Source organism: Lasioglossum baleicum, chromosome 4 (assembly GCF_051020765.1).
Source record: "Lasioglossum baleicum chromosome 4, iyLasBale1, whole genome shotgun sequence".
Classification (NCBI taxonomy): Eukaryota; Metazoa; Arthropoda; class Insecta; order Hymenoptera; family Halictidae; genus Lasioglossum; species Lasioglossum baleicum.
In genome coordinates this window covers 10206091-10226917 of record NC_134932.1, presented here as the reverse complement: position 1 = coordinate 10226917, position 20827 = coordinate 10206091, and the positions used below count along the sequence as shown (strand labels likewise).

The 20827-nt window shown below is 36.5% G+C and overlaps 4 protein-coding genes and 1 long non-coding RNA gene across 7 annotated transcripts; 2 read left to right on the top strand and 3 right to left on the bottom strand.

Annotated features, from left to right (window-relative positions):
• Positions 1 to 756: 756 nt before the first annotated feature.
• On the bottom strand, positions 757 to 1670 carry LOC143208339 (PAT complex subunit Asterix). 2 transcript variants are annotated; one of them, XM_076422714.1, is made up of 3 exons: positions 1504 to 1670; positions 1393 to 1444; positions 757 to 1112 (listed from the first exon to the last, which is right to left on the bottom strand). In XM_076422714.1, the coding sequence occupies exon 3, from the start codon at positions 1103 to 1105 to the stop codon at positions 773 to 775; it is 333 nt and encodes a 110-aa protein (XP_076278829.1). In that variant the 5' UTR covers positions 1106 to 1112; positions 1393 to 1444; positions 1504 to 1670; the 3' UTR covers positions 757 to 772. The 2 variants fall into 2 exon arrangements, with proteins under 2 accessions (XP_076278829.1, XP_076278828.1); XM_076422713.1 differs by having other exon boundaries at positions 1314 to 1444; positions 1504 to 1669.
• A 708-nt stretch (positions 1671 to 2378) lies between these two features.
• On the top strand, positions 2379 to 4755 carry LOC143208337 (periodic tryptophan protein 1 homolog). The gene is made up of 10 exons (XM_076422710.1): positions 2379 to 2643; positions 2748 to 2806; positions 2875 to 2981; positions 3061 to 3240; positions 3309 to 3591; positions 3676 to 3834; positions 3919 to 4027; positions 4103 to 4193; positions 4261 to 4497; positions 4583 to 4755. The coding sequence occupies exons 1-10, from the start codon at positions 2581 to 2583 to the stop codon at positions 4753 to 4755; spliced, it is 1461 nt and encodes a 486-aa protein (XP_076278825.1). The 5' UTR covers positions 2379 to 2580.
• On the bottom strand, positions 4026 to 9192 carry Rybp (ring and YY1 binding protein). Of its 2 annotated transcripts, none has more exons than XR_013008888.1 (4): positions 8125 to 9192; positions 7406 to 7880; positions 6330 to 7329; positions 4026 to 5759 (listed from the first exon to the last, which is right to left on the bottom strand). XR_013008888.1 is itself a non-coding variant. In XM_076422711.1 (4 exons), the coding sequence occupies exons 2-3, from the start codon at positions 7580 to 7582 to the stop codon at positions 6991 to 6993; spliced, it is 516 nt and encodes a 171-aa protein (XP_076278826.1). In that variant the 5' UTR covers positions 7583 to 7880; positions 8125 to 8262; the 3' UTR covers positions 4026 to 6864; positions 6967 to 6990. The 2 variants fall into 2 exon arrangements, 1 of the variants encoding a protein (XP_076278826.1); XM_076422711.1 differs by having other exon boundaries at positions 4026 to 6864; positions 6967 to 7329; positions 8125 to 8262.
• Positions 9193 to 9570: 378 nt separating this feature from the next.
• Positions 9571 to 20255, top strand: Nclb (PWP1 homolog no child left behind). The gene is made up of 12 exons (XM_076422699.1): positions 9571 to 9729; positions 9956 to 10084; positions 10165 to 10350; positions 10414 to 10565; positions 10634 to 10973; positions 11056 to 11185; positions 11251 to 11439; positions 11524 to 11816; positions 11904 to 12220; positions 15913 to 17336; positions 17905 to 18026; positions 18098 to 20255. The coding sequence occupies exons 1-12, from the start codon at positions 9727 to 9729 to the stop codon at positions 19592 to 19594; spliced, it is 4782 nt and encodes a 1593-aa protein (XP_076278814.1). The 5' UTR covers positions 9571 to 9726; the 3' UTR covers positions 19595 to 20255.
• Positions 13609 to 14735, bottom strand: LOC143208340 (uncharacterized). The gene is made up of 3 exons (XR_013008889.1): positions 14575 to 14735; positions 14311 to 14425; positions 13609 to 13807 (listed from the first exon to the last, which is right to left on the bottom strand). It is a non-coding gene; the product is annotated as an uncharacterized LOC143208340 (long non-coding RNA).
• Positions 20256 to 20827: the final 572 nt, after the last annotated feature.

Below are 20827 nucleotides of genomic sequence, written 5' to 3'. Positions count from 1 at the left end.
CTGAACTATTGTAGTATCGTGGAACTGTGTGGACGCTGCATGGCAGTTGCACTGGCCTATTCTACACGGATATTGTTTAATACAAAACTTTGGAAAGACACATTTTTGTACAAGCTTTTTAATAGAGTCAAGAAAACAATACAAAATAAACTGTTAGTTGAATCTATCGTTTGTGATTATCTATGCATAATTTTGTTGTATTGTTTATATAGAAACAGCGTAGTTAAAAAAACCAGTAGATTATTTTATTCACACTCTTCAAATAATTATGATTACTTTTTTACTGATTTTTATGAAAATGCAAAAAACGGGACTGAATAACGCGTATATGTATGTAAATTATATATGGAATGTAAGATACGCAGCCATTGAAATAAGCCGAATCTATAATAAAGATTGAACGACGAGGCATGATGATTTTTACTAGTAATTTCTTGATAATTGAAATTCCAAGGTCACTGTATTTATGTAAAAAGTAGATAAAATATTTAACTCTATACAATATTTATTGAACTTATTGTAAGTTATACCTATAGAATATCTTTAGGAGCAAGTGAAATATAGAAGAAAGGTTCATTTAATGTAATAAAGTACAATACTTTTTAAGAAATAAAAGAGATGAAATCAACTCTGTTTCCTTTTTTATTGTTCCATTAAATCCATTTCTTTCATTCCGTGTTCATTATGTTTTTCTTTATGAAAATTTAAAAAAAATTGAGAGCAAGATATATTAATTAGTAATCAACAAACAGTATAGAGATTTGAAATATATTTATTGAGTTGCAGATGCCCACGGCGGTGTCATAGGTTGTGGATTTTGTAAGTACGACATAACAACTGCCGATATGGACAGCATAAAACTACTAAGAATTTGTTTTGTATCATCGCTTACTTTAGAATTCGCGAAACTGATGCAAGAACAGTATAATGCAACCCATGCGCACCATTTTAATCTCATCATTAAACCACACATGCTAAATATCATTCCTAATATGTTCATGTAGTCTGGTGTTGAATTATCGCCTTGCTGAGCCTGACTGCTCGCTGCAGCAGGTTTATACCTAACTTCCCGTTCAGGACGTCTCGGATCTGCCGAACTGTTCATTTCGCAGCTGAAATTTATACGTACACTATGTACTTAATGGCAAAAAGAACTTTGAACAAACACAATCTGCCACAATGCTACGATACAATTTTATTACAATGAAAATCGTAAGGTTAACGAACTAATTATGTACATGTTTCCATACATTGCTGCTAGCATTAAATCAATACTCATCTCTAATTATAGAAATATACTTAAATCTACTCACCGATCTTATATAAAAAGTACCAACTTGTATATTACAAAATTTTCTAGTTAAATTAATCAATTTAAGTCAGTTCCAGTACCTAATTTATGAAGAATTTTGTCAACACGATCAGTTGAAGTGCGAGTGTACACCTGAAAGTTTTATTTACGATGAATAATAACGTCGAAAATTTATGTTTTATCATACTTACTTTCGTTTCTAAATGATTATAAATATTGTACAATTTACTTTTGGCACTAACTAATGAAATTTTGATAAGTCATACTGTCATATGCTGTCATACCAGATCATACCAGCTGGAATCTGGAATGGAATCACCATGCAAGGTTCTTCCATAGACACTGTATACAATACAGTGGTCGTATTGGGTCGTATACAAATTATTATTGTGAAGCGTGAAGGTTCATGTTCATGCCGTGTAACAAGATTATTTCATCTATACATATATGTACCAGATGACGGATGTGGGCAAAATACTATAGTCTGTTGAGAATTCGCAGTACCACGAAACTATAAAGTGTACCTAGAAGGGAAAGGGAATCGTCGCCTATATTCCTATTATCCATGCTCTCATCGCCAAAGAGTTTGCTCATGCTCATCACTGTCTCATCACCACTGATATATATATATCATTATATCAGTGCTCATCACTCATTCTCATCAGTGCTTCGATTGTGACCAATTGTGACTGATTGTGCCCAACCTGGCCCAACCTTTTTCATACGATGGATGGCCGCTAGAAGCGCTGCGCGGAGAAACAGTAACGTATCTACTATTGGGTAGATGAAATGGGGTTCCTTGAGCACCCCGCAGAATTTAAAAAATTTATATGATTTGATTCTGAAAAATGAATGTATAACAAGTGTATTTGTGTATATTTTGTAACTCGTAGGACACGTCCTGGAGTCTTTTTGTCCGGTAAGATTATTTCGATACATTCCCGCCAATATAACTGCCTCAGGGCTCTGCTCGGGCCGCTCTGCTACCCAATAGTAGATACGTTACTGTTTTTCCGCGCAGCGCCTCTAGCGGCCATCCATCGTACGAAAAATGTTGGGCACACTCGAAGCACTGATTCTCATTCACTGACATTCACTGATAATATCAGTGTTCTCATTGCGTTGCGATCACTTGCGATTACGATAATCTGATAACAGCTAACATTCACGGTGATATTACTTGCGAACACATGTATTGAAATTGACTTTAGAAAAAGACAGAGTCAATATTATTGTCATAAATATTAATTGAAATATATATAATAAAAATGAATGTAATACCGTGCATGACTTGGGTGAGAAAAGGTGTTGCAGCTGAAAACCCTGTGAAGGTTAATAATTTAAAATAAATTACTAACTAAATATAATAAACACAATAACTGCATTAATTTTATGTTTTCATGTTAAATTTTACATTTGGTTGTAACATTTCTAGGTCGAGCTAACAACAACGGAGTTAAAGAAAATTTTAGAAGAAAAACAATCAGAGTTACAGTAAGTAATTTGTGTTATTAAGAATGATTTGACTTTTGACATATATTGTATGAATTTTGTCTTCGAAGTGCTGATCTTGAGGATGAAGACGATGAAGATTCGAAGCTGGAAAACGAGATTGAGTCACACACGCTTCAACAGGATGAATATGAGTTTGATAACTACGATGAAGAATGTAAGAGAACAGCTTTATATATTGTTTAATTAATACATTCTTCTTGGTACATTATTTAATAGCTTTTTCTGATATATAGCTGGTAACATACATTGCTCTATCGGCAATATTACAACATTCGAAAACTATGGGAGAGATCCATTAGTGACAAAGGATGACGATGAAGATTCAGAGAAGGAAGATGATGGTATAAAATGTACCGACAACCTCGTGTTGGTAGGACATGTTGATGGAGATGCAAGTATCTTGGAAGTATATGGTAATTGCACAAATTAGACTTTGTTTGTTTGAAATTATACAATGTATTCATGTTAAAATTATTTTCAGTGCACAACGAAGCAGAAGATTCTTTTTATTGTCATCATGACATATTGTTACCATCGTTTCCATTGTGCATAGAATGGCTCAACTTTGATCCTACAGAATCGAAACCAAGTAATTTATGTGCAATTGGTAATATGACTCCCATTATAGAAGTATGGGATCTAGATTTAATAGATTGTCTAGAACCAGCTTACAAACTTGGTCGTAAGCCGAATAAAAAGAAAAATTTAAAACGCATTGGGCATAAAGATGCTGTTTTAGATTTAGCTTGGAATGAGAATTTCACGTAAATAGCTATTAAAGTAAAAAGTTCTGTACCAATATAAACATCGATACATTATAATGTTGCGGATTTCTTTGTTTTTTACAGGCATGTACTAGCTAGCGGATCAGTTGACCAGACTGTTTTATTGTGGGACTTGGAGAATGGTACGCCTGTTAATAAAATTACCTCTTTCAAAGAAAAAGTTCAATCGATAAAGTGGCATCCGACAGAAACACATCAATTATTAACAGGCTGTGCAGATAAGTAAGTATTGTTACTATTATATTTAGATACGTGTTACTTAAATCCTGTGCATATATTTATAATATAAATAATTTTCTTTTATAGAATGGTTCGATTATTTGACTGCAGAGATCAAACAGTTATAAAATCTTGGGAGATCTCGGGAGAGGTGGAAAGAGTATTGTGGAATAAATTTGATCCGAACTACTGTATAGTTAGTATATCACGTGTAATTATCTTTTTTATGTCCGTAACAAAACTTTTATAATCATTAATAATTGTATTACAGGCAGGCACAGACAATGGTCACATGCTATACTTTGATATCAGGCAAGATAAACCAATTTGGAGTGTAGAGGCGCACACAAAAGAAGTTACAGGTAACTATTTGTAGACAATAAATTATGTACGGAAATTAGAAATGTATTTATAATATTATGATTTTAGGTCTGACTCTAAGTTCATCGTGTCCTGGTTTCCTTGTTACCACCGCAAATGATGGTACGATAAAAGTATGGGATATTATTAAGCATGAGGAACCGTTACGTGTTTGGGAGAGCAAAAGTAATCTTGGTGCTTTGCTATGTCTCGCATCAAGTCCAAACAATCCTCTTATATTTTCTGCTGGTGGTGATAACAAATCACACAATCTTAGAGTATTCGACTTCTCTAAAATAACAGAGGGTGAGTTTTATGTATATACATATATATATCTATACATTTGATCGGTCTGTGTTTCTATGTAAAATAATATTGTTTTGTTAAATAGTATGCGAGAGTTTTGGGGGTAGGATACCGAGAAGCAATAATCAGAATCAAATGATGGATATAACAGGTGATATGGGATCGATAGTGCTTAATAACACTTCTGGTAATACTTCTACCGCTGCGTACCTAAAGAAGAAACAGAAATTTAAGAAATCTGTAAGATCGAAATGGTAAATTGTACCACTGTTGAATTTTACGGAGACTGTAAATAAAAGGTATTCATGTTTTGTTATATTTTGTACATTGCTTGATACAAATAAAATTTTGCCAACGAATCACACTTGGACAGACATGAAAGTTTTCAGGTTCTTTTTCTTAAAACATTTAATTTATTTTTTTCTTGTAATAATATAATGTTAATCCCAACAGCGTTTTTTCGAAAGTTTTACAATCTGTACAACGTATTCATTTTCCTAATCATTTACAACACACAAATTCAATTTTATTTGGTTTAACATATTCTTATACGATGAAGGCAATGGGTACATATTTTTGATTCACATTAATTCAATACTATAATAATATGAAAAATGATTTTTAAAAAACTGATGTTTTTAATATTCACTAAATACCTACTATATTATAAAATATGGATACCCAAATTGCATACAATAAAGTAACAATTTTAAGACTATATTGTTTTAAAGTTACTAATCGTTCAATTTTTTCGCGAAACTAGTATATACACAATAAAATTGTTTATCGAAAAAAAATGTATATTTTACATATCAATAAGAAATAATAAAAATGTTAATCAAAACTGGTATCCTTTTAGTACGAGTCGGACATTTGTTTTTATAAAAGATTTATAATTTCGATGACATTTATGAAATGTGGAAACTACAAGAATGTTACTTTTATTGTAAATTTATCTTAAGGTTGCACGATTGATTACGTATTCCATCAATGCATTTTTTATTTGAGTAATGTTGTACTTATGTGTAAATATTTGCAAAAAGTATTGTTCACTTTCAGATTTATATGATGCAGATTGTTAATTTTCATAACAAGGTAATTTTTATATTTTTGTATAACTGGCATACTAACATTTTAAAATAATTGTTTATGTGACATTTTGTAATTTTATACACTTATGAAATAATCCCGTTATTCTCTGGTCCTTACAGTCAATAATTTTTTTGTGATTAAATTATTTATCACCTGGTAACGTAAAATATCTAAAAAAATAAATATGAAATGAATTATAGATCACAGTGATTTCAAATCAGTGATTAAAAATGATTGGGCAGTTGCTAATATGTGCCAGCTTTGTAGCTTCAATGGTCATCTATAACACCAATAATAAAAAAAAGTTTCCCACTGCATTGTTCGAAATTTCGTGATATTACTAATTACAGAAATTAATATTTAATAGATTGTTCTACGATTGTTTACAGTTCGTATATAAAATCTATGTACTCTGACATCATTTAAGTATATCGTGTAAAGTGTAAATATTTTTCTCTGACGTGTTTTAATACCATAAACAATATGAACCATCAAAATGAATGTGTATGCTTTCCATTATATAAAACCAAATATCTTCTAAAATTTATAAAACTGTATATCACTTTATATTATATTACGTATTTGAATTGCAAAATTCTTTCGTATGTATAAATTGGAAACTTCTGTATGATTGGTATTGATTGTTATGAAAGTATAAAGCTTATACAACAAATCAAAAATTCATACATAGATTAATTTTGGAATGGGATAAAAAGGTATGCATATATATATATACGTACCAATGCCAGTTTCTGAGTTCACTGTCATAGTAATTATTAAATAATCAAATTAAATAACTCATACATAAATGAGTTGATTAAAACATTCTAATTAACAATAATCTTACAACATGCTTCCTGGCAGTGGTGTTATAGATTCAATGAAAGTCATGCAGACATTATTATGTCAACAATGGATATACAAAATTCCATTTTGTAATATTAATGCGCATACTGCATCGGTTATGTTCGATACTATGTAAATAGAGTAAGTAATAATCCGAAGTTGCACAAATAAAATTATATAATATATAAATCAATTAATTAGTAATTTCGAATACTTTCAAACTATGGAATAAATAACATTAAGTACAACTTCGATTGATGGTTCTAAATGTGAACTACATCATTGTTACAAATAGGTAAATATCTGATATTTATAAAAAGAAACAACGATAAACGACAGAAAAAAGGTCTTATATTACATTGAAATAAAGAAATTCAATGATTTCCACTGATAGCATAAAACGTCTGACCTCATTGAATGTTATATAACCTGCAACACATAGAAAAAATAGTTGCTTTTGTCCACAAAATGTACCATAGTTCATAGAGATTGACATAGATTATATAATATATTAATTAGATTAATTCATACACATATGTGATATAGCGCGTTGAGCTAAGCATCAGTTCCTATATCCAAACTTCTAGAGTCTTGATTGGAGTCATGTTGACTTCCATTCTCAGATGAAGCACTGCTGGATAAACCAGACTGATCCGAACTCTTCTTCACTTTTGGCTTATATTCCGTAATTACGACAGTGACGTTATTAACTGTCACTTCATTGGTTTGAGCTGTACTGCGATCTATATTTTTAAGACGTGGTGGATGCCTATTTTTGCGTCTTGGTTTGTCCAATTTACGGTCTTTTTCTTTACCACTAGTAGCTGTGCTACCACCGCTTCCACCCTCCTTTTTCCCTGGCTTCAAAAGTGGTACATATTGTTGCTGCGCAACCTGCATACAGAATGAGCGTGTCATTTTATAGAGCAGAGAAAACAGGTACACAGCGAATAGTACATAAAATTGTGACCTGTTGTGCCACTAGCTGAGGATTTATGCGGGGTTTCCGCGTAGAAGTTCCTTTACGGACGTCACACATGAGGCACTTAAATGCTTCTGCGGTATTTCTATACGTGCAGACACTGCAATCCCAATAGTTTTCTTCCAAAACCTTCGCCTGACGTTTTCCACTTCCCGAATGGTTCATTGTTCATGAAAGTCAGTTGTAGAACACTGTACGTTCTCAAAAGAGAGTCCGCCTTCCTATACGTGCCTTCAGCCTCATTAAAAATGATTTTATGAACACTGGGTACTTTACGACAATAAGATTGCTCCGTAAGAGCAAGAATAAAGATATGCAATAAAGTTAATTGAGAATTGTCTAAGACAATGGTCTGTGCATCAACTAAACAAGACAAACAGTTGTTGAATGTATTCATCTTTACTATAAGGACTATCTATATCCCTTTGTTGTATCATTCTGATGTACATGTTTCAAATTGTACCTGAAACAAATAAAAATTTGGGTTAGTCCAATGATTCGATCTTTAGAACAACTAATCCTATCATAAATAGTACAGAATCGTTTATTTAATATTCTTTATTGTTACTTAACATACTCGCGCGTGCGTGAACGTGATCGTGTGCAACGTATTATTTAAAAAACTAAGATCGATTTATTACAAAAATCCTTCAACGATATAGATTTCGCGCGAGGCAACGTCGAATATTATTTAACCATAAACTTACCGATGGAAAGTGCCAATTTATGGAACTTTTCTTATATCGAGGGTTATCCGTTCTTTTTTTCCTGTGCACTAGAAATTTTTCTTTTCCACAGGGAAAGTTCCGTTTCCTTATTTAAATATCCATGGTAATGTACAACATAAAAAACAAAAATTGAATTCAGGAAAAGTTAGACGTTCCTGGTAATGTAATGGTTCCAAACATTCTTTTTCTTAATGAAACAGATGGAATTCCTGACTTGCATATAAAAGTAGCATTATTGCACGTATACGAACGTTCTCCTTGACAGTATTATCTGTATACCTCATACGTACACGTTACACACTCTGACACATTTACAGTCAGGAGATTTTTTCGGTCTTTCGTGTCATCGTAAAACAATTGGTTTACACAGAAAAGTCAGTAAAAATCAACGAACTCGGAAGATATTGACAAACAATCCACGGCGCTGTTCCTCTATCGGTCGAACAGCGGAATGTTGAATGTGGACCAAAATACTGTTCGCTTTGGCAACATTGCATATGCCAGTAATGTACCCTCTAATGGAAAAGCCCTTACTACACTTTATATAGGTATTGCCTCCATGGTGTCTCGCACTTTCGTGCACTTTCGTGCGACAACAGAGAGAGAGGAATAATGTTATTCTTTGCAGTGATTGGCTGACGATTCGCCGATGCGACGCGACGGTGCTGTTCTCGCTGTTCGAATAGACCCGGCTTCAGATAACATACCTTGTTCCAAGATTACATCGTCTACCTGTCTACCTGGTATAGACTCTATTGACTCTATCAAATGAAGGATGTGGGCAAATTGTAGTCTGTTGAGAAGTCGCAGTTCATTTTTACTTTACTCATTTTACTTTTACTTTACCTACTAATTTTAATGTAGACGTTGATAATATTGAATCTGTGTTTATTTCCTCACAACTTTCAATATGTAGTAAGACTTATAACATACGAATTTCCCGCTCTCATCGCTCTACCTTCTTTTTGAAGCCCTGCGCACTGCTGGATGCGTAACGGAGTGGCGGGGATTGCAAACGCGACAGCGGAGAAGTTGCAAAACGCGACGCTACGGAGGGAATACTACACTTATATATTTAATAATACTTCAAATGCTCTAACATACTATAAATGTCTAAATAAATCGTTTAAACACAATTAGAATGAAAAAAGAAATTAGTTGCTACACTTGAAACAGAAATACAATTGTAAAATTCATTTTATTGAATATTTATAACGAACAGCTTACGTCGAAAAAATATTTGTAGAAGAACAAGTAATTATTTCTTTTAATGTGAATTTATTCGATTTTTATATTATGTTCTTTATCGTATTTCAATTTGTCGATGTACTGAAAATAGTTCTCCGCAAAATAGTGGCCTCTAGCTAAGTTTTGCACATACCTGAAACTTTTCTTTTGTAAGACGGTTTGAATTGAATTATACGGTGGATGTCACAGCACCGAACACCGTGACTGATAATTCCGATTACCGAGTGGGTGTTTTTTTCTTTTGTTCAGTTTGATAAAAAAAAATACCCGACATATGTAAATGTAATTACGAAGGAAAACAACAGTTTATTGTATCAAATTGGACTGGGTGGTATGGTATGTCGTGCCACATAATTGTTTACTAATTTAGAATTGACGTTTCCCTCGAAATTCATTTTCAGGTTAATAGATATAAACAAATATATTATTAGCTATTACTACTTTCTCCGCGTAGAGAAATCGCGATAGAATTCCATGTTGTATTTAGTCGATCATTCAAGCATATTGTACAGTTCTATGAAATACACTTGAAAGAATATTTATAGAAAATTTGATACGACAGGACATATCAGATGGAATGGACAAATCATGGAATCATCCATGGACCACAGAGGAAATGAGAAAGAAAAGAAGAGAATGGAGTTTGGCAGGTGATGCAGGACTTCTTAAACATCTTCAACAATTTTCCGAGGTATCGTTCAAATCTGAGATTTGTTCCTTTTCCTTGTAACCAACTAAAGATAAAGGTACAATCAGCGTTATTCTTTAAAGAATTTAACATCGAGAGCAAATAAAACCGATGAAGCACTAAATTCGTTGACAACACAACTGAACGAAGCAGCGATACTTATAGATAATGTCACTAATACGTCGCTCGCTTTGGCCAACACCCAATTCATCGAGAGTCGTGTGCAAGAGGACGATATAGAGATAGAGAAAAAAGAAACATTGGTTCAGGTGATTCACGATTACCAAGTAGAGAACATTTTAACCTTTGAAATTGATATAATAACTTTTTAGGAGTCCAAGAATGAAGATGTAGCAACTGCAGATTTAATAGCCAGTGTAAGCGAGAGTATAAGGGAGGGTCTAAACATAATGGACTTGAAGTATAAGAAAATGGAATTTGTTGATAGCGATAGCGAAGAAGAAAGCAACGGAGTAGTATTAAGGTAAACAACCTTATCGAGGAAAGCTTCTTATTAAAACTATTCTGTGTTATTTCATAATTCAATTTTAGTGTTGTATTGGGGCCAAACGATCCGTATCAAGATCGGCCATTACCTTACGTTATTGGTTCCGAACAGTGGAAAAATTCAAGCAAAATTGGTTTGGAAAGTAGTAGCAGCAGCGAATCGGAACAAGTAGATGAGGAAGAGGAATCGGAAAGTGATAACGATACTGCAACGCTTAGGGGTTATAATATTGACACTGGTCCAAAATCAGACGTGTTAATTGGAGCAGATTATGGTAAAAGAACTGATATAGCGTACATGGACAGTGATAAACTCGACGTAGTTAGTCAAAATAATATGTATTCTGCTTCTGAATCCATTACACCAAATGATAATACACCAAAGGTTTGTTTATATTGTCGTGTATTGTTCGCATATTCTACCGTACTTTGTATATAATAATACAAAATCTTTGTATGTCGTTTAGGCACCGTTATCGAACAATTTGACTCCAAATTTTGCGGAAGAGTTAGCCAAACGATTAGGTACGGTCCGACAAGCTGAAAAACCAGTCGCTGTGGATGACAAAAGCGAAGCATCGATAAATCGTTTCAAAGGTAATTCAATCAATTTTTTAACTCCGTTGTTGATCGTGTATGTTAACTGTTGTTATATGTTTCAGACGATTTATTTACACCAGACGGAGACGAGAATGCCTTAAGCGATAAATCGAAACCTATATTTACTGGAAGCTCAATATTAAACAACCAAGCTTCTGAGAATTTATGGAAAGAGAAACCTATTATTAAGCCCTACGAGAATAATATTATACCGGCTAGCATCGACGTACCGCCTCCCATTAGCACAGTTTGTAAGTCTTCTTTCATCTTAAATTCTTTTCAATGGGGTAATAAATTTTTACGATGCAATTTCATAAAAATATTTTATTTTTCAGCCACGAAACCAAAATCTGCGATCGATGATCTGTTCGCCGATGCAGATTCCGAAGATTCCGACGATATTTTCTCCTCGAAAAGTACAATTAAGACGATCGCAAAAACTAAACATCCGAGTAATAGTAATGTAAACCCAGAAGCTGTGAAGAAAAAATACTTGGACACCATAACACCGCCGGTAATGAAGGCAACAAGTACCCCAGAGTCTAACACGAACGATAATAATATATTTATGGATGACGATGAGGATGATTTGTTCGGCTCGTCTAAAAACTCGGTGCAAAGCAAAAGAGTAAATTTCGAGTTTGATTTAATATTCGTTTTGCTGAAAAGCGTGTACGATGTAGAAATTTAAGAGGAAAACTATTAATCGTTACAGCCTGCGGGTGGAGTGTCGATACTTGGTAATATTTTAACGTCGGACATGAAGAATAAATTATCGAGTAGGATGATGCGATCCCAATCATCCGAATCTTCTGGCAGCGACACACCGCCAAGGCGCGAGAACAGCCAAGAGTCCATGCGTGAAAATTCGAGGAATACTGTTTCGAATGAGAACAATGTTAACGAATGGAGTCCTATCGTGATGGGAATGAATATCACAGGAATTATGCCTGCTCCTTACGACGGCAACAGCAGTAGCGGAATATCGATCCATCCACCGAGTATTAATATTACAGAAGGTTCTAGCACGAGGTAAGTTTTCAATACAACCCCTGTTTAATTTATTCTATTTCTCTAATTTGGTTTTTACGTACGTGGAGTCTCGTAATCGGGTCAAGTTGCGTCTTGATATTGATTAGAGATCTATTTTCTTACTGACCTAATTACGTGATTCACCTTGTATATAGCTACTAATCACTTCCCTCTGTAAACAAGTTTTGCAGCAGAACTATTTCTTGCATCATACACAATTGGGAACAAATTTAGAAAATAGATTAAAATATTAAAATGTTTTTATGACATTGTCTTCTTCCATATCTTAAGTAGGTTTTAGTGTATTTGCATAGTGATTCATGTAACACGATTGATAACGTTATCACTTCAATTTGCGCGGGCACGACGGAGCTATTTATTCATCTATTGTCCCAGTTGGAGTCGCAGATTGCATAATACATACGATTAATTTTACAAGTATCAGCGTGAAACATTCCAGTACCCACTAATTTGAACACACACGAAATGTATGTGCAAACAAGTGCGTGTTCCTATGAAATGAATTCACGCAGTGGCTCGAAGTTCATGGAGGTGAAAATCCAATAAACATGAAACGCTCAACACGTAATGTCCCGACGTCACTAGAAGAATTTGTTAAAACGGAAGTCATTGTCTATTAAGTTGACTGTTTTCAAAAAATAATATACGCTACTGTGGAAAAGAAAGAAGTACTCAGTATAATTAATTATAAGATATAATGACAAACAATATCTTTTATACTATACTATAAACTATATCTTTTATTTTTTATGTAGAAATCGTATTGTACAATGATTGATTTATTGCATCTAAAGTATTAGATAATCCGCAATAACACATATTCTCAGAACTATTCAATTAAACAGTAGAATCCTTTCTCGAAACTTACTGTGTTCTTACTGATTTTCTACGCTTTTCTAAATAAATATGGCCGGGTGCTTCTTTCTTTTACACAGTAGTGTATAACATGTTTTCTGTATGAAATTGTTCTTGGATCCAAGTTTGAATTTAGATAAGATCGAACGATGCAGCGCAGTTAAAAATATAATTAATATCAGCAGTTTTATCCTTTCTCTGATTGGAGACAATTAAATGGATTTCGGTGATTGAATATGCTTGCACAGGATCTTTTCACGCACACGATAGAACAAGTACGCGTGCCAAATACTTAAAGTGTCATTGAATTGATGATCCAAACATTAGTCATCCTCCATTGCGCTGTGGTGATTGTGTGCCAAGTAAACGGGAGACTCAAGGCGAGCTCCTTCAGTTCCATAGTATCTCATTCAGTATCAGTATCCCGCGCGCGTGCAATTCACTGTCAATTCGCCTTCGACTCAGTTTATTTTCTAATCGGATGGGGTATCAAATGAGTCGAACACAGCGCGCAGATTATGGTACGAGTTTATTTCACTGTACATTGTTTTCGAAATCGTGGGATTTCGTTGAACCCATTCTCTCTGTGAACATCTGGCAGAGTTACACTACTCTCTGCAATGCAGTACCGGACAACATCCTGGAAAAGGTTTACTCAAGTCCGCTTCAGGAGGTGCAATTGGCTTACCCGGGCATATGTACACCCCGCATCTAAACAGTTTTAATTATATTAATTACGATGATTTAGTAGACTGCAGATATTTTTTCGTATTCATTGTTTGAATCCGGGCGAAATTTTAAATATTAGTTTTATACATCGCTTCTCATAAAATTTCGGTCACAACTCCAAGAAAGTTTTAGCGAGTTTTGGGAATTTTATGAGTTGTATAAATTAGAGTGGAGGCGAAGACGATTCTGTCGTTTCACGGTTTATATAACTGTTTTTTTTTCATTTATTCCGAGTTCCCATTGTTCGCAAATTTCTGGTTTGCATTTATTATGTCACGCGGCCGCGTACTGATAACAAGACAAAGATTCATGAACATCTCGATGCAATCGATCAGAACTCGACGTTTATCTCTGTGACGGTTCAATCATGTTTGAAAGGTGCTTCATTATACATTCATTTTCAGCTCCATTTGAAAATCCACGTGATCGCAATGTTTAGAAAATGAACATGAATTTCTCTGTTGATTTCGATTCATGCAACTTACGAACGTCCAAACATAGTTCCATCGCTATTGCACGTCATTTGAACGCAGGTTTTATCGTTAATTACTGTTAAATTTTCTCCGGCTTGCAGTTCCTTGCCTTCGTAGTTGCAAGTTGCTGTAAATGCAAATTCAAATGTATCTTCTGACGTAACGTGTGCTGTGCTTCAACGCAGAAAATAGTTTGCACAAATACAATTCTGCCGTTACGCAATTAAAACATTCGATAAATTTACTGATAGATTGGAATATTAAAGAGTGACATACCGAAGGTTTCCAAAATCAAACACATCGCCACGAAAACTGAACAAAGAATAATTTTCTTCATCTTGCTACTGTAGTTGGAGCGTCTTGTCCCGTTTAGCTCTCTACGATCATTGATTCTTTCAATGAAGATGCTTCACGCATGTTAATAAATACTATCTGCATCATATCGGTGACCTTTTCAGACATTCTCCTCGTGGAAAAGGTTTTATCTGTAATTTTTAAAAATGTATCCCTACCACTACTCTATCGAACTACGTTCGAAAATAACACTGCATCGTATACAATTGTATACATACAGGGTGGAAATTATAAAGCATCACAGACGAATATCTCCAAAAATATTGATTATACGCAAAAATGTTTCAGATAAAAGTTGTTCAGTACCGAGCGCCCCCCCCCAAAGAAAAAAAATGTTTACCTTCCAAAATTAAAATCGCGGAATAACCCTTGACAGATATGTTGGCTAAAAAAAAGGTCATCACGCAAAACATAGGGCTGGTTCAACTCGGCCTCCCCCAATATTGCATCCTGGGTGCGCCACTGCATATATTGATACATTATCTTTACCGCTTATTAGATTACAGTAAATTCTCGGCTTACACGGTTAATTCGTTCCAGCGCTTTCCGCTGGAAGTTGAAAAACCGTGTAAGTCGAATAGTGCCTGAGCACCACCGCTGAAAGGTTTTTAATACGATCTGCTTTGTACATATTAAGTTGTCCGGGAAGTTCTTTTCGCGTTCGTTGCTCGAGGCTTTATCTCGCTGTGCTTAAGGGAATAGATTCGTTTCCAGCATTGGATTATCATTATTGTTTTTTAGTAGTCAAAAGCGATAGATAAAAGATCAATCTAGGCCGCGATCGCCCTCAAAAGTCCTATTTTTACGTTTACGAGTCGTAATTTGCATTATTCGGCAGCATGTAGTTGTCGCAGCTTTATGAAAATAGCTAAATGCGCTGCTTTATGCTTTATCTAGCGCTTTTGACTACTGAAAAAGCCCATCGCATGTTTTATCGCGAAATGAGAAGGTGCATCCCGCACCCTTGCAATCCTAGAAACGAGTCTATCCTCTTGCGTACCGAAAGCCTATTAATAGAATTTTCAATAATTGTGAAACCATAGAAATTTTCTGTTACATTACAATCTTAAATGAAACTATTACATGACTAGATTATTCAGGATGACTTGTTAGCTCACAATGAAATCGCTCTTGCTATTGAAGGTTCCATGAAAAAGTGTGTAGCCACGTACCATAGATTTTTCAACACTATGCAATAATCACCGGTCGGTTATGTGTTAAGTTGTTTTCTCTTGTGCCAAAACATATGGTTCTTTTCAGCGTGGACTTCCAGCCTTCGATGACTTCATCCCGTCTGAAATCTGAAGAGATCTACCGCGAGAGAGTGGGCAGCGATAGCCTGTTCAACGCCCGTAGTCGTAACCCAGTGAACGTCACTTTAAATTCGAATTCGACGGGTAACCAGGCTCAAGAGGAGGCTGTCGCGGAGCCCTCTTTAATACAAGAGGACGACGTGTTCGAAAACGAGGAGCTGTTTGGTCCGCCCCCGTTGCCAAAAGCGGATTCGAAGCCGAAATCGAAAGTCTCGTTCCCGTTCGACGACTCCGATTCCGGGGATGAACTGTTTTCAACAACCAGCTCGGGCTCCAGATCCCAGAAGAGCACAGACTTCTTGACCGGTGTTCCTCAGCTGTCAGACAAGTCCAAGGTCACTCAGCGAAGAGGCTTGTTCGACGAAGACATCGATATATTCAACAGCAAAGACTCGCCGGACGTCGACATCTTTGGTATAGCCACGAAGACGCCGAGAGAAGATAGCAGTGTGGCAGCTAAGAAGATCTCGGACACTGTGGATGATGCTCTCTTTGCCAGGAGCATCAAGGATACGATACCTAAAATTGATAGCTTAGAGAAACGACCGCGAGCCACGCCGAAGAGGATCAGTCTGTTCGACGATGCTGAAGATACAGATGAAGGAGACCTATTCTCTGCGAAACCGGTCAAGAACGAGGTCAGAACCGAGTCGAAATTGTTCACCACCGAAGACGACCGTGATCTGTTCTCGGTGAAGAAGCCCAGCAATGGAGAACAACTTAGGGGAATGGGTTCGATAGGGAAGGATAACGACGAGGAAAAGTCTGCGCATAAGACCGAGAGGAAAGGCAGCGATATTTTGACCGGGAATGGACTGTTCTCCACCACAATCGGTTCCCACGGGTTGATTTTCGAAGACGACGATTACGATGATCTATTCAGTAGCAAGACTGCAACCACAGATAACGATTTATCGGTATCAGATAATAGCAGCGACGTGAAAACAACATCAGCTGTGACTATAGAGGTTGAGCATACTGTCCCCGAGGACCGTACGGAAATAAACATCTCTGATACCAGTGAAATGGAACAACGCGAGAAAGATGTTGCTCCGGCTGTGCCTATTGTTGTTGAAGCCCCGGAGGTTGAACCCAGAAGAAGTCCACCGAGGTCTTTGGATATTCAAGCGACTGTCCCGTCGTCTCAGTCCCAGGAAAATAGCCAAGCTGCCAGAAGAACAGTCTCCGGGAAGATTAAGAATTTGATGGGGAAAATGGGCGACTTAAAAATACTTTCGCCCATGGACACGCCGCCGTTGTGGAGGAAGAGCGACGAGAAGGCGGACGAGGATGACAGTATGGCGGATAGAGACAGCGACGATGGTGGATGTATTAGCACACAGGGTCACAGTTCACCGCCTAGTATATCTGGTAATTTGCAATTTGCATCGCGTAAGTCACTCTGGCGGGGAATGGGTAAATCACATTTGTTCAGAAGTATGAATTATAGAGTCATTAGTCGATCCTTTATTCTGTAAAAAGAATAATTTTTCTTTTTTTTTTTGAAAAAATCAAAAGACTACATACTTCATGTGGTTGGGCATACCCTGTATGCTTTCGGTGGAGCCTTTTGAAAATTCCGTTATTTTTGCGGTAGGACGCACCATTCCCGAGATACAGCCATTTTTTATTTGAGACTAGCTCGGCTAACCATTCCCACCACTTCCGTTACGCATTTTCGTGTCGTGAATTCCGTGACGCGAATTAGGCTTACACCCTGCCAAAAGAAGTTTCACTTCAAAAATGGTCAAAAAACAGAATTGTTCCGTTTGGCTTCTAAGTGGTTCAGACGCTGTATCAAAATGTATTCTTGCCTTTAAACTATGAGAAACAACCGAACTTCTACTCCTTCATATCATCACGATTTTTCTTATGTTATTGACGAGGAATAATTTATATCGAGAACAATGTAATTTAAATATTGAACATTGTCTTGCAGAAGACAGCACCGCTCAGAAGCAGTCCCTGCAGTCGACGGTCTCGGGTGAAAGCAACGTGGAAAGTGCCATTAGCTTCGATGAGCCCGCTCAAGTGGAAACACTGTCTACCGCCGCCTCGAAGGTAACTGTTGCAATCATAAAAATATCCCTCTACTTCTAATTCTATCCTCTAACTCGTGGATAATGTTTCAGACGCGAGTCAGAATTCAAGCGAAACGCAGACCTCAGAGCAGACATGCTCGGAAAACGGCTCTCAGACAGAGCGGAATCGATTTCGATACCGTGGACGCGTCAGGAAATATCGTCCAAGACGAAAGTCATGGTCACAGATCCTCGAATACACATATTAAAGAGCCTGCCGGCTCCTCGAACACCAACATCCCACAAATCTCAAGTTCCGATCGTTTAGCTGCATCAGGCTACGACAATATCCATCGATTAGCTGATCCCAATGCGTCCTTAGCTGCGGACGAGAAGTCCGAACTCGGTAGCATAAGCAAGGAGAGTTCAATGAGCGCTAACAAGAACACGTTACTGTCCCCGTCCACGGATGAGGAAGATCTGTTTGACGTACCACCTGATTTACCGGAAGATCCACAAAGAGAGGACACGCTGTTCGGCAGAGCACCGATTCTATCGCCGGTCGACAAAGTTCTTTCCGAGAAACCGGTGCCTAGTTTCAAACCCCTAAGAGACACCCACATTAAAACGATAGAAAGCAGAGACACGGCTGTAGAAAAAGACGTAGATAAGGATGAAAGTAGCAAATCGGTGGAAGCTGGTAACGACTGTACCGCAGAAATTGCAATTCCCAGCTTGGATGAACAAAATCAGGAGGATGTTGAACCGAGGGATAATTCCATGGAAGTGATAGATCCTTTGAGGGATAGCAGCCACGATCCCTTGAAAGATCCTAGTCAACTGTTCGCATTCGTCACGAAGACGCCTTCTCCAGAGAAAGGTAAGAGTCTGTTGTTCTCTGAAGACGACAGCCTCTTCTCCACTGGTAGCAAGAGGTCGTCTGAGGACCTAACGGCGAAGAAACCGATGTTGGATCTGTTCGCTGATGATGCGGAAGGTGATCTATTCTCAGCGAGCTTAACCAAGCCGGTGAAGAAACCTCTGAAGGACACGAAGATCAGCTTGTTCGATGACGATGGCCAAGACGACGAAGACGATAGTCTCTTCGGTCCTGTCGCGAAAAAGCCAGTAGCGCAGGCCGTGGAAGACAAAAAGCAGCCGATTCAACAACTTCGGAAGAAGATTAGCGTGTTCGATGACGACGACGATGACGCAAATCTGTTCTCCGAACAGACCGAGCATGCGCAGAAGTCTGACACCGGAAGCGTCCAAGAATCGACGAATAAAGGCGAAATGTTCGCAAGCATTACCGAACGCGTGAAAACTTCGCATATCACCGACATCTATGCCGACCACTCGAGCGGCGAGGACGACATATTCGCTGCGAAAGTGATCGCGAAAAAGGTTGCTACATCGAAATCGTTGTTCCCTTTGGACGACGATGACGATGACGATGGTAACATATTTGTGAAGAAAACTTCGGCCAGCGAACCACGAGCAAAACCGATCGAAACACGGTCCACTGTAAAGAAATCGGTCACGAGGGACCTGAAGAAAACGGCCGAGAAGATCAGCGAGGATCCCTTGAGTATTTTACAGGACGATTGAACGCTGTTACGTTCGATCGAGGACATAATATATATATTTTTTTTATTTATGCTCGCCCCACGATATTCCCGAGTTGATTTGAAACAAAACGATCTAAATTCTATGTGAATGGGGAGGGAATGACCGAGAGTAAATATATAAATTGCGTGTAAATTATTGAACAAAAACGAACGTCGCGTCGCGCGTTACGGGAATGGGCACTGTGCAAAGATAATACGAGTTTAGCTGTACCGTTTGATTTCATTCGTTTTCCACGCGGAGGAAATTGCGAAGAACGTTCTGATTTGTAAAATATATACGAACAAAAGATATTTTCTGGTATTTTTCCATGAGTATTTTTGTCCAATGGGAGGTCAGGAGGATATTGAATCCCGATAGACGAACTTCTTTTTTTTCAGCGTCGAGAACAACGAACAAGAGAATATTATTATATACATAAGAATAGATTTGATTTATTGACATTGATTTGTAATATTCGACGATTTTGCATAATCAGTATCAGTCTGCAGGCAGTGCGTTACTAGTAGATGTTATATTTTGTTTCTTGTTTATAATATGTATATGCCATTCCATGATGTATTGTATTGTATATATTGTAGCCTCCTTGCAAAAGATATGCATGTATCGGTACAAATAAATTGGTAGAAGAAATCTAATGTAACATATTGTGTACATGGCTTTAATTTACTCGATGTCATTCTCGCGGCGAGTGAAACACGTTTGTGCTCGCTTTACGTCAGTATTAATTATGCATACTGCAACTTAAACAGATACAGTTAAAGTGAAAGGGTAAATACTAGAGTGACCCCAAAATAAATTATATAAAAGCATAGTCATTGTTTGGTATTACGTTAGTCCACATTCAGACGCATGTTATGTGTGTGTTGACAAAATGAAACGTAGGCATCTTTGTTTGAAGTATAAATGTTTTAATACATCTTTTAATTATATGTAATTGAATTAAATTAATTTAAAATTAAAAATTAAAAATTATAAATTTTAAAAAAAATTATAAAATTTAGAAAATTATATATTTACATTAAGTTGTTTATGTTTATTTAATTTCCAGTATACCACCCGGTATATTATATACATATGTATATGTATGTATACATATGCACATACATATGTATATGTATACATATATGTATGTGCGTCACGTAACGTTTTCACCTCAAATATCTTTGTTGTTTTCAAAGACACATTAAATGTCTTGAGGACAAAGTTGAATGG

Coding starts and splice junctions, on each gene's coding strand:
- Nclb (XM_076422699.1), top strand. Junction 11,186..11,250: donor ATCGATAAATCGTTTCAAAG/GTAATTCAATCA, acceptor TATATGTTTCAG/ACGATTTATTTACACCAGAC. Junction 12,221..15,912: donor ACAGAAGGTTCTAGCACGAG/GTAAGTTTTCAA, acceptor GGTTCTTTTCAG/CGTGGACTTCCAGCCTTCGA.
- Rybp (XM_076422711.1), bottom strand. CDS start 7,582: ATGAACCATTCGGGAAGTGGAAAACGTCAGGCGAAGGTTTTGGAAGAA. Junction 7,330..7,405: donor CTCAGCTAGTGGCACAACAG/GTCACAATTTTA, acceptor TTCTGTATGCAG/GTTGCGCAGCAACAATATGT.
- LOC143208339 (XM_076422714.1), bottom strand. CDS start 1,105: ATGAACAGTTCGGCAGATCCGAGACGTCCTGAACGGGAAGTTAGGTAT.
- LOC143208337 (XM_076422710.1), top strand. CDS start 2,581: ATGAATGTAATACCGTGCATGACTTGGGTGAGAAAAGGTGTTGCAGCT. Junction 2,644..2,747: donor CAGCTGAAAACCCTGTGAAG/GTTAATAATTTA, acceptor TAACATTTCTAG/GTCGAGCTAACAACAACGGA. Junction 3,592..3,675: donor GCTTGGAATGAGAATTTCAC/GTAAATAGCTAT, acceptor TGTTTTTTACAG/GCATGTACTAGCTAGCGGAT.